The sequence below is a fragment of the Etheostoma spectabile genome, chromosome 17 (assembly GCF_008692095.1).
Source record: "Etheostoma spectabile isolate EspeVRDwgs_2016 chromosome 17, UIUC_Espe_1.0, whole genome shotgun sequence".
NCBI lineage: Eukaryota > Metazoa > Chordata > Actinopteri > Perciformes > Percidae > Etheostoma > Etheostoma spectabile.
Genome location: NC_045749.1, coordinates 18,424,977 through 18,439,724, shown reverse-complemented (window position 1 = coordinate 18,439,724; position 14,748 = coordinate 18,424,977). Strand labels below are relative to the sequence as shown.

At 43.3% G+C, this 14,748-nt stretch overlaps 1 protein-coding gene across 5 annotated transcripts in view; it reads left to right on the top strand.

The window, feature by feature from the left end:
- LOC116705082 (signal-induced proliferation-associated 1-like protein 2) overlaps nucleotides 1-14,748 on the top strand; it is an 84,160-nt gene that overhangs the window by 30,982 nt on the left and 38,430 nt on the right. For all 5 annotated transcript variants that reach the window (XM_032540935.1, XM_032540933.1, XM_032540934.1 and 2 more), the window contains exons 2-6: nucleotides 1,399-3,184; nucleotides 7,081-7,214; nucleotides 8,434-8,622; nucleotides 13,851-14,025; nucleotides 14,283-14,386. In XM_032540935.1, the coding sequence (XP_032396826.1) occupies nucleotides 1,750-3,184; nucleotides 7,081-7,214; nucleotides 8,434-8,622; nucleotides 13,851-14,025; nucleotides 14,283-14,386 (2,037 nt within the window). In that variant the 5' untranslated portion in view covers nucleotides 1,399-1,749. The remainder of the gene's footprint in view (nucleotides 1-1,398; nucleotides 3,185-7,080; nucleotides 7,215-8,433; nucleotides 8,623-13,850; nucleotides 14,026-14,282; nucleotides 14,387-14,748) is intronic.

The window sequence follows — 14,748 nt, the reverse complement described above, 5'->3', positions numbered from 1 at the left end:
GACTGGAAGGGCCGACCCAACTTTATCTGTCATGTTCACAGTAAAACCACACAGAGAATAGCTTCAACGGGGCTTCAATGAAGCAAAAAATATATACAGCTATTCGGTGCCCTGTTCTCTGTGATGTAGAAGGTTTACTTGATAACTCATGGGGTTTTCACATGATTGCAGTAGTAGAAGGAATGAGGCTGCACCACCAGCCCCAAAGAACAAGAAAAAAGCATTTAGGTCAATATGGAAAGACTTGTAGTCCCTTTTGCAACATGGTGTGGTGTGATCTTCCATGCAGAAGCCAGTGTTTGAGGAGATGAATCTACCCCTCAATCACTTACCCCCACTGGACCCTACAACGTATTTTATTTAGAGAGGCGTTGCTCTCATCCTCTTTTTTTGCTTTCAGCATTAGTATAGTCTTTTGTTTGTTTGCATCTTTCTTATATTGTCCATGTCAAATGGTTTTTTTTGTCCAACCCAGCTTCTATTCAAAACAATTCCAGGTGTGGCTGATACACAGCAACATTAATAACAGATAAAAATGGAAACCATGTGAGTTTGCAGCAATGTACCTGACATCTGAAACACCCAAGAGGGAACAAATCTTTTTTTCAAGGACAAGCCGACCAATGTTTTCGCTGTCCTTCTCTTTGTCCTCAGATGTTCAGGTTAATGAATACAACTGCTGACATCAGCCTTTTATGTTTATTATTTCCCCAGTTGAACAAAACTGAACAAGGGGAAAGAGTAAACTTTCGTTTCTGTATGGGAGTGGACGGCAACACCATACGTCAGTTAATTTGTGCCTATTACATTTCAGTTATTTTGTCATAGCCAATTTACTCCATCGGTTCCTTGTTAATTTTCCTCCTGACCAACTACATCTGATAAAAAGGCAAAGTGTCATTGGCGTTGAATATGCAAAACTATCTCTTCCGTATAATTTGCAGGCTCGATGATGCCGCGAGCGGTTGGATCATATATTGGTACATGTGAACATTTAGCTGAACATCTGCCTCTTGTTGCTGTAATTTGCCTCACTGCCATCTGTTAGGCATTGGCTGGAAGCACCAACAAAAATCTAGATCTATCTTGTTATAAACCCATAATGGCATCAGCTCCTCTCAAATACACTAATTAGCCATATTCGATGATATGCTCTACATAGTTCCAAAACTAATACAGCCCTACATACCCCTTAGTGGGAGTTTATTACAAGATACTAGGGAACTATTTAAGTCAGGAGTCTGATCATTTTTATAGCTGAATGGAGTGTGTTGTGTTTTGTTTTTGAGGACTACTAACTGATTTTCAGATTTTAAATGAAAATGTAATAGTTACAGTGTTTTAAACTTCTCACCATGTGCTAATATTTTCTTCTCTGTTTTTGTTTCTGTGCCGTAGGTCCAACACTTCCAGCTGTCATTCAGCATTGGCGGCACGCTGTGAGAAAAGACTCCACGCCGCTGTGCCTCAGCGCCCCTCAGACACTTGTCCTTGACATCCAAATGCTGAGTGTCGAGCATCGTGCCAGACGCCTTTTGTGAGTTATGATGACGGCTGCTTCACTGACTCAGGAAAGAGGCTCCTCCTAGGGTCACCAGTGAGCAAATCACATGATGTAATGAAGAAGGGTGCTGAAAGTCTGCTCTTCTAGGAGTCTGCCAGCGGGGTTTGAGTATTTTGAGCCCTGTGACAGATAACAAATCAAACCTCGTGGGAATTGTGGGAGGCCCAGAAGAATTCTCCAGAGCCATGCAGTCAGAGGAGCTATTCAACAGGAAACTCAAAGCCCTGAATGGAAACATGGGACCACCAGCCACCAACATGCAGGGGAAACCTGAAGGTGCAGGCAAAACAAATGGTACTCCAGCCATGCCTAAAATGGGTGTCAGGGCCAGGGTTACAGACTGGCCACCTAGGAAAGATGGATGGGACGGACGGCCTTCACCAAACTATCAGAGTGTGATACCAGTGTTTCAGAATGGCCAGCAGGAACATACTGTAGAAATAATAGAGCAAGGAGAATCAGTCTGCCTGGAGGTAGACTACTGTGACAAATACACACTGAGTGACCTCCTCAGCCAATCCCCACTGAAGGGTCTACATCCTATCCGCCAACGCAGTAACAGTGACGTTACCATTAGTGACATTGACTCTGAGGACATAATGGACCAGAATGCTGTCAATCCAAACACTGGGGCCTCACTGCACCGTGAATACGGCAGTACATCCTCCATTGACCGTCAGGGCCTGAGTGGAGATGGCTTCTTTACCATGCTTAGGGGCTACCGAGTGGACACCCTGGACCATCGTAGCATACCACCTTTGGGTTTCCCCGAGTTGTTAAGGTGCGACGCTTCCCTCTCCCCTAGCCTGCAGACAGCAGCCCAGATCGCCAGGGGTGAGATAGTCCACATTCCAGGCTACGACTACATAGACAACGCTCTCCTCTACAGCCGGGAGCCAGAGAGGTCCTTCATGAGGCGTCTTAAATCTGAATCATCTGAACCGTCTCTGTTCAGGAAACTGCGGACCATAAAGAGTGAGAGTGACGCCTTGCGGCTCTCAATAGAGGATGACCGGCGACCGCTTAGCTTCCAAAAATGTTTTGCGCACTATGACGTCCAGAGCGTTCTTTTCAACATTAGCGAGGCGGTGGCAAGCAGAGCTAACCTGAGCCAGAGGAAGAACACCACTACTGGGGCCTCAGCTGCCTCAGCTGGACTAGGACCTGGAGCTGTTGGGGTGCCTGGAGGTGGAGTTGTGGCTGGACCCGGAGCCGGGATGGATGGCGGAGCAGCAGGATGTAGCAGTGGAAATGCACCCATGTTTGAGTCTCCACTAGGCAGCAGGGAGGACTTAAACCCAAAAGAGAACCTGGATGCTGATGAGGGGGACGGGAAGAGCAACAGCTTAGTGCTGAGCTGTTCACACTTTCGGAATGAGATCGGTGGGGAGGGAGAGAGGAGGATCTCCCTCTCCAGAGCCAACAGTGCCAACTACAGTGGTTTGTCAGAGAGCTGCTCTTTTGAATCGTCTTTGAGTTCCCACTGCACCAATGCGGGAGTCTCTGTACTGGAGGTGCCTCGAGAAAACCAGCCTATCCACAGGGAGAAGGTCAAGCGCTACATCATTGAGCACATAGACCTCGGAGCATACTACTACCACAAGTACTTCTATGGGAGAGGTAAGAAACGATGTGTGACTTTTGGGTTTACAGACATTAAAACAGTAATGATACTGAAGGATTTAAATGACTCAATGTCGAGGAGTATTAAACTTTGCAGGCCAAATCCATTTCCTTGATATGACGCAGAATGCCGTGTGAGAGCAAGTTCCTAAATGAAACAGCTTTGGCTCATTGGGTCAGATATCTTGACGGCCCAGTTATTTTTGTAGGAACAGATGAAATAAGGGCCGGAACAATAGCAGGCTTGTGTTTGGTACGAGGGTGTGTGTTTCACTTCCTTAGGAAAGGAGCGGTCATGTCCTCTCTGTGATATTGCCCTGAACCTTTCGGAGAAGCTGTGATTAGCCATGTGAGAAGAGAGAGGTGAGCGAGAGGGTGTGTTGCAGCTGTTCCCTGTGGGGGCCACAGGGGTGTGAGGACCCCTCCTATGAAACTTTAGGATCAGTAAAACTATGCCAAGGTCCCAGGTCCCCTCATTAAAACATCTATGTGACTGCCGCTGGAAATACCATGCAGATCCCGACCCATCACCGCGTTCTACATATCTGTTTTTTCCACTGTCTGTGTTCGCTGCTCTCAGCAGATCGAATTACCCATTCTTGAGCGTCCCCAGAAAACAGCTGCTTCACCTTTCACACCGAGAGATGCCTGACCTTCTTCAAAAAGAAATTCTGTATTTAAAAAAAAAAAAAAAAATATATATATATATTCAGCGTGACAGTGTGTAAACTCCAATTGAGGCTCAATGGCTCTTGGCTCTGTTCTACTTAGGCCTACACTGTTTGACTGTACCATTGAGCTTACTTTGATAATCATTTACCATGAAATGTGGCTTCAGGTAGTGTTCATGCACAATGAACGCATCCCTCGTGTAGTTGTATCAAGTTTTTAACCTCTTTCTGTAGCAGGCCAATGTATATTTAAAATGCCCTGTGTTGCTGTCAGTTTCATTTTGACGTTGTAGCTTTTACAGAAGATGCCTTTTTCACTGTATGTGGATGCAGGCTGTGCCCTCTTTTCATGAGGTGTTTAATCAGAGAGACAAGTCTGTCGTCACCTCTGCTTCGCCATAAACACGCACACACACACACACAGGCACACACACATGGCCGCGTGTCACCACTTTAGGCCAAGCTTTTTACAACCTGGGCTGAACATTGATCCTATTGATTGCCCAAAGTCCTTTTCCCTTAGCAACAGGAGTGTTTCTCCCAAGGATTCCTTAATGGACACAATGTTTCATCCACACCCACTGGCTAGGACTTTTTACACATAGGTTAGGGTCACATAGATGTGGGTAGGCAATAGATGTAATAAAAAGTAAGGACATACAGTGTAAGACTTGGTGTAAAAGTGTAAGATTTTGAAAGCATTTCTGCAGTGTGGTGTGACAGGCAGATGGAAAAGGGGCATAATTTGATATGACAATCAAAGCCATCAATCATGCAACCTTTGAAAAACTGTCAACACCAAGTGATGACTAATAGTGACATGTTATAAGAAAAATGTTGACAAAAAGCTGTCCTCTACAGCTAACACTGTCTCCCTCGCTGTGCTGTCGGTTTTCTGATGTCTTAGTGACTGGCATACAGGGGCCACTAGGCTTCCTACCATTATTTGACCTTTTTCCTCACAGAGCATTCCCCCTCAGCCCTGTCCCTGGTAAGCCATGCATTCCTCGGGCGGTTAACCCTGCATTGCCTCCATACAGTTAATTTATTATTCATGCTGATGATCCGTTTTGCCCCAATGTTAATGTCACAGTGACAACAGCGTATTCACATAGCATCCTCCATGCGGCATGGATGCAATGTCAAAACTTCTGTAGAAATCTCTTTGTGAATGTCAGTGCTTTGAGTTCCTGCTGAGGTTTTTCTTTTGTTGTCTGCTGAATCCAGGTCTTTCTGCCCGGCTTTAGCCTGGATTAGGGGCAGTTTGCTCAAGACAACGCTTTTTGTGTGCTAAGCTCTGCTCCTGTCCATGTCCCACACACACACATACACACACATACACACACACACACATACTAAAGCTGAGCACTTTATGGCACAACTGTCACAGCGCTGCTCCATTTGACTTGTTAATTAATATCAACCTCTATCGGAAACAAGTCAGTGTGCTTCCGCGCTTTAAAACGACTCATCCAATGACCATGTGCCCCTTGGCTTGGATTAAACAGTCAAAGGGTGCAGATGTTTGCACTGAAGGTTTTGTGCTGGATTGGCCTACATTTTAGAACTGCAGGTTTAATTAACTGTACCTTCAAGGACTCCAAAAAGGCAAATATTACATAAATAGAGATTAGGAAATAAATAATCCTATGAATAATACAGAACAATCATAAATAAAGTGCCCAATGATTGCATCCATCCATCTCATCCAACAATTAAACTCAACTCTATTTATTCATTATCTTATCCTTTTTGGCAGGTTAATGGTGAAGGGGGGCAGGGCTGAATTTATTCAATAATTTACATATTCCCCTGTATTCGCGGTATGTTTATTTATCTTAGGGACTGTTTTTATTTAAGGGGCTGCCAGAGAAGTTTTGGGATCTTTGGTCAAAATAGACTTGACCCTCCCTTCGCCAGCAAAACATTTTTCTATGACCCTCCAAGATGATTTTTGGGGGGAAAAAGGCACGACCCCATAACCCTAACCCTTGCTATTCCTGAAGCCTTACCAGAAATGTTAAGAATTTAGAAGCATACAGTTTCATGGTTTACGTCATGGATTTAATCTGTCCGTGAGATTATTGTATATTTGCTGCACAAATTAACATCCTGACCTGAGGGTGAAAAAAAGAGAAGCTCTTTTTCGTTTAGGGCCAATCTGGTGTGCAACTCTACTCTCATTGTAAACATTGGCAAAACCTCTTCTTGATTGAATTGTTCATCTGATGGAGCTACTGACCAACAAACATACACATCCACTCTGCCACAAAAATCCTGTTTTGACCAACAACTCATATAAATAAATTCATAAATCTGGTTGTCAATCCCCAAAAATGTTAAAACCGTGCGGCTTATGTTCCACTAAAGGACACAAATACTCTAAGCCTGGCCAGAGGGGACAGCCTGGTGGCCTAGTGGTTTAGGGCACATACCATGTAGCCAGTATACTTTGCCTCGTCAGTCTCTTCCCATATATTCGTCCTCCCTGCAGTCAATTATCAATGACTTTGCGTGATGTATCCCTTTTTTAGCACGGTTTGTAAAAGGTCAACAGTAGCAGGAGCAGTATCTGTAGTGGGGCGAGTCATAGTCCTGTGGATGAGTCAGTGGGCGCATGTGGTGGGATCATAAATTCATCACTTTGAAATGAATAATCGAAAACATCATTATTATTTTTTAATCTAAGTCCCAAATTCATCTTTAATACTGAATGATGTTGAACAAAAAATGTGCCTATGTCTGTAATAATACGTTGAGAAGCCCAATGGTGTGTGGAGGATCTGGGTCAGACTGTCCAGGGCTCTATTTTTATTTAGTTTGTTTGCTTTTTAATTCCCCATGCTACCACTACACGCAGGGCTTTAATCCAAAGTGAATCAATTTCAAATCTCTACTGAACCCCTGCTGCTTTCTGCCATCAGTGTCACAGCTTGCCCATGGCCAACAATCCACATAGTTTTTAATGTATATAAATATATCAAAAATAACTCAAAAATATAAATTGATAATCTATTGAAGCAAAAGCAAGCAGTGATTTGATAAACATGTGAACATGGTTCTAGATTTTCATTCTAAAAGAAATATATGTCTCTGTGTAGTAACAACAATCTTTTTACAACTTTACAAGATAAAGGTGTTTTTTTCAATTCATTGAAGTTGACGTCAACTAAGAGCCCTTATTGGGATGCTTAATGTGTTTTATTTTTGCTCAAACTCCAGAGCATCAAAACTACTTTGGGGTCGATGACAATCTGGGACCGGTGGCTGTCAGTGTCCGCAGGGAGAGGCTGGACGATGGGAAGGAGAAAGAGGGAATGCAGCACAATTATCGAGTCACCTTCAGAACCAGTCAGGTAACTATAATGAACTGATGAGCACTTTTTCTGCACTGCTTGTTGTCTTAAATCAACTATTAGCATTGTATGGTAGGAGAAGCCTGACTTGTACCACTCTATTAAAAAATTGACTGAAAGCCCAAACATGCTGTTAAAGGATATTTCTCATTTATTGCATTCAGCAAGACACGTTAAGGCCACTCAGCTCAGGGCTCAGTCAGGCAGTACACGAGTGCAGGAATGCTTCAGTGCCCCTGCAAACAAGAGGAGGCTTCTCATAGCTCTCCCTTCCCAAATCTGCTCCTAGCACCCTAATGGGTCCAATGATTCTGTGCCAGTTGTGACTCAGTTGACCAGTCATGCAAACACTGGTGCAGTCTATCTGAGTCAGCGTCTCGCTCTCCCACAACCTCACACACCCACGTGCGCCCACATGTACACACAACAGGCTTAATCCAAACTGAGATGCAAACTCCCACTGTCCCTGGTGGTACAGAAACCTCTCCTTGATTGATGCTGGGTGGTCTCATTCACTGAATAATTCAGGTGCAACAGATGTGTAAGGCAGGGAAATGTCACTGATATCTAGTGCCAATCTTGGTGTAAAACACCACTCCCACGATGGAACAATGTATCTGGGTCATGGTAGGCCTGCAAGTAGCGTGCAGATAATGTTTAAACTCCCCAACCACCGGAGTGTCTTTTTGCATGCACTGCTATTGTTTAGCCCTAGCAATCTCTGCCCTGCTGTCCCACTCTCACTTGTTAAGTAATCTGCTTTTCAGAAAGCCTCTCTGTTGGACAGCCATTGACTTTTGACATTTATGTCCACAGGCTGAGCAGATAAAAATGGGATTTATGGGCGTAATTGTGTCTGTGATGTTCAAAACAACAGCACAGAGTGGGTGTTTTGAAGCTGTTTGGGTCAACATTTACTGGCACATTAATGATCTTACTCGTAAAACACCACTTAACAACTAGTGCTCAGTTGGCCTATCTTAATTATTCAGAATGTGAGTTCCTAATGCTTTACAATGAAACCGAAATGGAGCCAGTGCCCTAAATACTATGGCATAACTTTAAAGGATGTTATGATTGGCTCACACCACAGCCTGGTTTTCCTTTCCAACATTTTGAAATAAAATATGATGGCTCAATGAGATCCAAATGAACAAAATCACAGATTCACAGAGATACTGACATGACATAAAACCTAATCGTCTGTCTTTTCTGCCAGCTGACCACACTTCGTGGAGCCATCTTGGAGGATGCCATACCATCCACTGCAAGACACGGCACGGCCCGCGGCCTGCCGCTGAAAGAAGTGCTGGAATACGTCATCCCTGAGATTAATATCCAGTGTCTGAGGCTGGCCATCAACTCCCCCAAGGTCCCGGAGCAGCTACTCAAGCTGGACGAGCAGGGTGTGAGTACATCTAGATGTCCTCAGTGTTTTGAGTGCCCTGGTCAGGGATGTTTGGTGTTTGGGAAATACGTCTATTTGCTCCTTGTGCAAAAGCCGCAGTGTAAAAATGACAATTTGGTTTGACTTAATGACTTTCGTTTCTTGGGTCTTGACGTCATTGTGGGATTGCCAGGGAACCAGTGGAGCATCTAGAAATTGTGATGTGCGTCACAAAAGCCCCATAAAACCTTTTTTTTGTTATTACTCTTTGGTTCTGGTATGGATAAACTAGATATATGGGTGTTTTATTAATGAAGTTATGTGGTGCTGTTGGGTGGATTTTGTTACCTTCTGATAGAGCACAGCTAGCTGTTTTTTCCTCTTCCCAGTCTTTATGCTAAACTAAGCTAACGTAGACTGGGTAAACCCCGCCCACTCGGCCAGCGATTTGATTTTACCCTGCAGCTCGCTCTGGAACCCTGCATGTTTAATTGTCCTGCTTCGCAATTTTGCGGGAACCAATTTACAAACTGGCTTATCTACCTGGCGTGGTATTGGCGTCCATCATTGGATCTCCATCTTCATCAACACAATGAAGATGGAGAAGCGACCAAGCAGCTTCTTGTTTACATTCAACATAGCGGCCAGTGAACGCCACTGAAGCACAGCAATCCATTGATGCCGCTGTCGCTTCTACATCACCCGGATCGTTGGTCTGATTGGTTGAAGTCATTTGAACTAGGCCCGTTGGTCCTACGCCTCTTGTGCAGAAAAAATACAGAGCAGACTCCCCAGACCAACGCCCAATCTCAGATCTATTGAGCTTGGCTTGATCTGGTGATAGCTAACCACCTGCTGGCTGTATCTTCATATTTCAACGGGAATATATGAGAGTTGTATCAATCTTCTCCTCTCTTGGCAAATGAGCATATTTCCCAATACTGTTAGCCCTAACTAACGCTAACCCTAACCCATTCACTATTCTCCACCCACATTTTCCAGTTTTCATTTGGAATCACTGCCTCATTATACTATGAATAATGTCTTAGAATGAGAAAGTGATGGACTGAATTGATATTATGATATAAAGTAGATCTTTTATTTCAGATATATCTGTTTCTGACATTTACGTCAGCTATAGAAGGAAACTGGAGGGATTAACTTCAAATAGCTGGAACTCCCATATGTGGGCCGCTTAATATAGATGAACACAGACTTCTGTGTGAAGGCATAAGACAGCCAATATCCCACTTAAATAGAATCAATATGAATCCCACACTCTCTGTAGCCAGCATTGAGTACCTTGACATACATTCTCTGCTGATAGGACACTCAGACACAAGCTGAAGTAACTCATTTTTGACAACTTACTTCATCTGGGAGCAGATTATTTGATATTCTTCCTGCACTGGAGGATGTCATCTTGCATTATCTCTGTTTGAATAAGATGACAATTACTGAAATGGGCTCATTATAGTCACAGGTGTCAGAGATGGATTCGTTGTTTGATCTTAAGGCCTTTAATTTCTCATCTAATGAAACAGCAAGATGGAAAGAAGTGTGGGGGGATTAGCTAATGCTGCATTGCTTGTCTTACTATTAGAGAATTGGCTGCTTATTAGTGAAATTACATTCATTAGCATGAGCCCATCCTTCCAATTGACAGGGGTACGGCTCTTTATACTACAAAGTGTCAGCCATGACCCTCTTGTATATTAAGATTTTGTTACAACAAGAGCAGTGTAGTGTCCCCTCCAAAGCAAGTTAAATGCACTTAAGATGATGACAGACTTTGTATATCCAATTATGGCAAAGTAACTTTGTAAGTGAGTGCTCTAGGAAGTGCTTCCTGCCAGATCGTAAGGAGCTTGTTTGGGAGTTTGTTCACCTGCCATACTCCCAATGCCTTTGGTATTAGAAACTGTCTGCAGATACAGATACTTTGACATAAGACCGAAACTGACACTCATGGAAAAAAGCAATTAAGTAATGTAAGAAACTGCCTTCAGAGGAGTAGAGCCCAGGGTAAGTGCGGCTCAAATCTCTTCCAACTGGCACTCCTCCTCACAGACCTCAAATTAAACGCCCAGTGGAGGCCGGTTTTATATTTGGACATTAGTATTTTTGGACCCCCCTGTTTTATTCATTAATATTATGCTTCCAGTGCAAATGTTTAAAATGTCAAGCACCCCGTAATGTTCTTTTTAACCATGCTGGACTTTCGCCGCCCCTCAAATGTGTTTATGTGAGGAAGCTAATATTGGACAGGAAGAGCTGCAACTCAGAACTGAGAAATAAAGTGGTCTGCCAGGCTTGTTTTTGTTTGTCTGAGTGCATAATTTTCTTCTTCTGCTTGTAGAAAGCTTTATCCTCTTGTGTTTGTGTATGCACACTGCTGAGGAGATGTTAGTAGAGTGTGTGCATGTGAGTGTGAAAATGCTTCATTTTGCTGTGAACAGAAAGCACGTCAGTGAATGAGAATATCCTGGAGCCAGACAGCCTTCACAATAACCTCATGATCAGTTCTGCAGAAATAACATCCCTGAAAGCAGTGTTGGAGACCGCGCTGTAATGGTCCTGGATGTAAGAAGAGAACCAAGCATGTGTATTTCAGATTACATTGTAGATCCCAGTGAGCTGACCGTGTGCAGATGGACTGGTAAAAGCATTAGGCAGATTTTTGAAATGTGATTTTAGGTGATAGAAATCACAAATGATACTTTTTTTTTTTTCCTGAGAAAGCCGTTGATTTAAAATGCGTATCTGTTGTTTCCATCTCAAGATTAAAGTCTGGCAAATGGCAGAATTATTGTTTAATAATAACCGTTTATCAGCTGCATCGGTTTCAGAATTAAAAATGTAATTTTAAGGTTTAATTTATAATTCCTGATAATAAAAGCGGGGATATGAAAATATAAAAGCTAGCCTGCGGGTGTCTGCATGTTACTGCACATAATGGCGTTTGATGATAGTAAAGACAACATCGAAGTCAGAGAAAGGTTACTAATCTTTCCCTCTTAATTATGCGGAACAAATTACCTCCTTTCTAACCGAGAAAACCAGTTCTCTGTATCATAACGTCAACAAAGAATACATGCATGGCCCCGCCCAATTGCCAACAATGCCTATCAAGTTAATGTACACGAGTCAACAGGTAAAACCTTTGCAGGACCATAAATAATGTCTGATCCCCACAGCAACAGCTCAACTCTGAAATGTAATTCAGGCTTAAGTGAGATTCGTTCCACTAGTTCCACGAGTAATCTACCACCTACTGAGGCCATTATTGCACTGCTGAAAGAAATCACCTCTCCCTTATGTAAATCAATCCCCTGTCAATGATATTAAAGCTGGAGAATTAACATGAAATCATGCATTGGCCATGTTTTCCCCATCATTTTCCCCACATTTCCATCTACATTCCGTGTTCCCCTTTTTTAGAAACGGAACATGAACACTTTTGCCCAAAAACGGCACACATTTGTGTAATGGCGCATGATGATTGTTGCCAGATTTTTTTTTTTTGGAGCCGTATAGCTTAATTTGTGCTGCATCGGGACGCTGCAGTGCAGACAGATGTCACAGTGATGTTGTGTGTTGTGTTAGGGCACCGCTGTATCCCTTAGGTGCATTTCAGAGATCTCCAAGGGGATTGTTGTCCTCGTTTCTCTCTCCACTCATTAAGTATCTTTCTATCATTGCATTTAAATAGGGGTTTTGTTAAAGAGAAGGAGAAGGGAGAACTGTTTTTAACGCCCTCCACCTCTGGACAGATGGAGGAAGAGGAACATTAGGGGGAAAAGAAATGTAAAGAGAGAAAATAAATGTAGCGTATGCTCAGATTTTTAGCAAGGGGAATATTTTAATTAATCACAGATCCGTTAAATGGGATAAAGCTGTTTTTTTATGGCTGCTCTACCTTATCAGAAGTTGATGCCACCAGAAACACATCAAAGGCGGTTACACAATGAGCTTTACCTCAGGAGCATTACTCATATATACTGTATGTCCTGATGTGTTTGCACTTTTCAGGCAGAGATAAATTTTCACCAAAGGGCAATGCGATTGTCCTTGCCGTCCACCAGTCTAAGTGGAGCAGGAGGTTAAGTGAGCCCATATAAGGCGGGATAAAAAATAGAAGACCACATCATTGCACATCAGGCCATTTCTACTGGGCTTGATTGTATAATAGCTTTCCATCCAGTGCAAGGGCTTTAGTGCAGAGCAGACTGAGAGGAGAGAGGAAGCCATCATGACAACAGTGTCAGGAGCACAGTGGGAACTGATAACCTGAAACGGAGGAAAAAGACAATTCCAATTGGTTTCAGTATATAGATCATTGTGTGAGCTTTCACATTCAGAGAAACCTTTTCGCTTTGCCGTATTGACACATTTACCGTGGGTCAAGATCACGCTGTCCTCTGCTGTGAATTGTTGGGTAACAGGTTTCAAACGCAGGGGGGCTCTTTTTCAGCTATTTTTTCCCCTTTGCCTCTCTTTCTTGGCCAACATCAGGGAGCTGTGAGCCATGAAAGATTCATGGTGGTGGAGAGGGCTCTCACTCTCACCGTGCAAGAAGAATCACTCCGGAAGTTTTATTTCTTCATGTCTCATTGTCAGACAAGTTCATTCCAGGCTTGTCATTTCTGGATAATATTAATGCTTGCAGTGAACACCTGTGAGATTTGGCTGGCTTGTGTATGTCTATAAATACTCCTCTCTGTGAATATGACATGTATCCTTATTGAGGCGTTAATTAATCAAGAGTATTGTTAGTGGGGTGTTAGGGAGATCAGTGTTGTTGCCATTCAATGCCTCTTTTTTTAGTATAGTATATTTTACTATACCAAACATAAGTGTTGCTTCAGGATTTTTTTTTTTAGAAATAATTAAAATGGTGTTGCTAGCAGCTTACATAGTTTTCTGCCATAAACCAAAGGTAACCTGCTGTGTGACTGTAATTCACTCCCTAGTTGCTCCACCGTTGCTAGCAGCTATTTGCCCAGCTTGATTTATGCCCTGCTCAGAGCTCCTGAACGTCCATAGCCGGGCTTCTCAAAAGAGGTTTTCAGCTCTCTCCTAGAAGGTTTATGAAGGCCTTCACATTAGCTATGAGATGATGGAAAGTGGGTACTCTCATTCTTTGAGTGCTTAATGTACAGTATGTATGAGTGTGGTGGGTGTGAGCCGTATCAGCGACAGGAAATGATACTTACCCGCTGAGTGTCTGTGTATGTTCCCCATTCCAGCTAAGCTTCCAACACAAGGTGGGAGTGCTTTACTGCAAGGCGGGCCAGAGCACAGAGGAAGAGATGTACAACAACGAGAGTGCCGGACCAGCACTGGAAGAGTTCTTGGATCTGCTTGGCCAGAGGGTGCGCCTCAAAGGCTTCACCAAGTACAGAGCTCAGCTGGATAACAAGAGTAAGATAATAAAAATAATAAAAAAAAAAAATACATCAAACCTAAAGGTTCACAAAGTGAAAGCCCACACACTTTCCATCCTGCTGAGTGCAGGTGCTCTGCTTTTTTATATTGTTTATTTTGGGCTGTAATGTTGTTTTTTTTAAGTCTACTTAAGTTTCATCTTGATTTCTATTCAATTACATCATCAGCTTCTTTAACTTAATGGCCTTTTGTAACGAGGCCGGAGAACTTGACTGCCCTGTCCTGTCTTACAGCGGACTCCACAGGCACACACTCTCTCTATACCACCTATAAGGACTATGAGCTGATGTTTCACGTGTCCACCATGCTCCCCCACACACCCAACAACAGACAGCAGGTGAGTAAACTCCACACTCCACTTTATCCCTTTCAGCAGACCACCATGTTTGCTTTACTGTGTAGTGAGGCGGAGATTTTGGTAATAAGTCCCAGAGTAGCTTTCTTTCAGGATTTCTTCAATCCGGGCTCCTGCCAATCTTGCCCACAGGCTCATTTTGCCCAGTAATGACTTATCAGTCGAAAGCATGAGCACTGCCATGGTAACGGTACCCCACAGTAGGATTTTAATCAATGCATCCCCAGGGGCTGGACCCATTGTGGTATTAGATGGGCTTCTGAGTCTATCTGCGCTAACAAGTAGAATTAAGTGCATACAGTGGTGGACTGGCGAGCGATGGCCCAACTAAGCCGCCATTACAG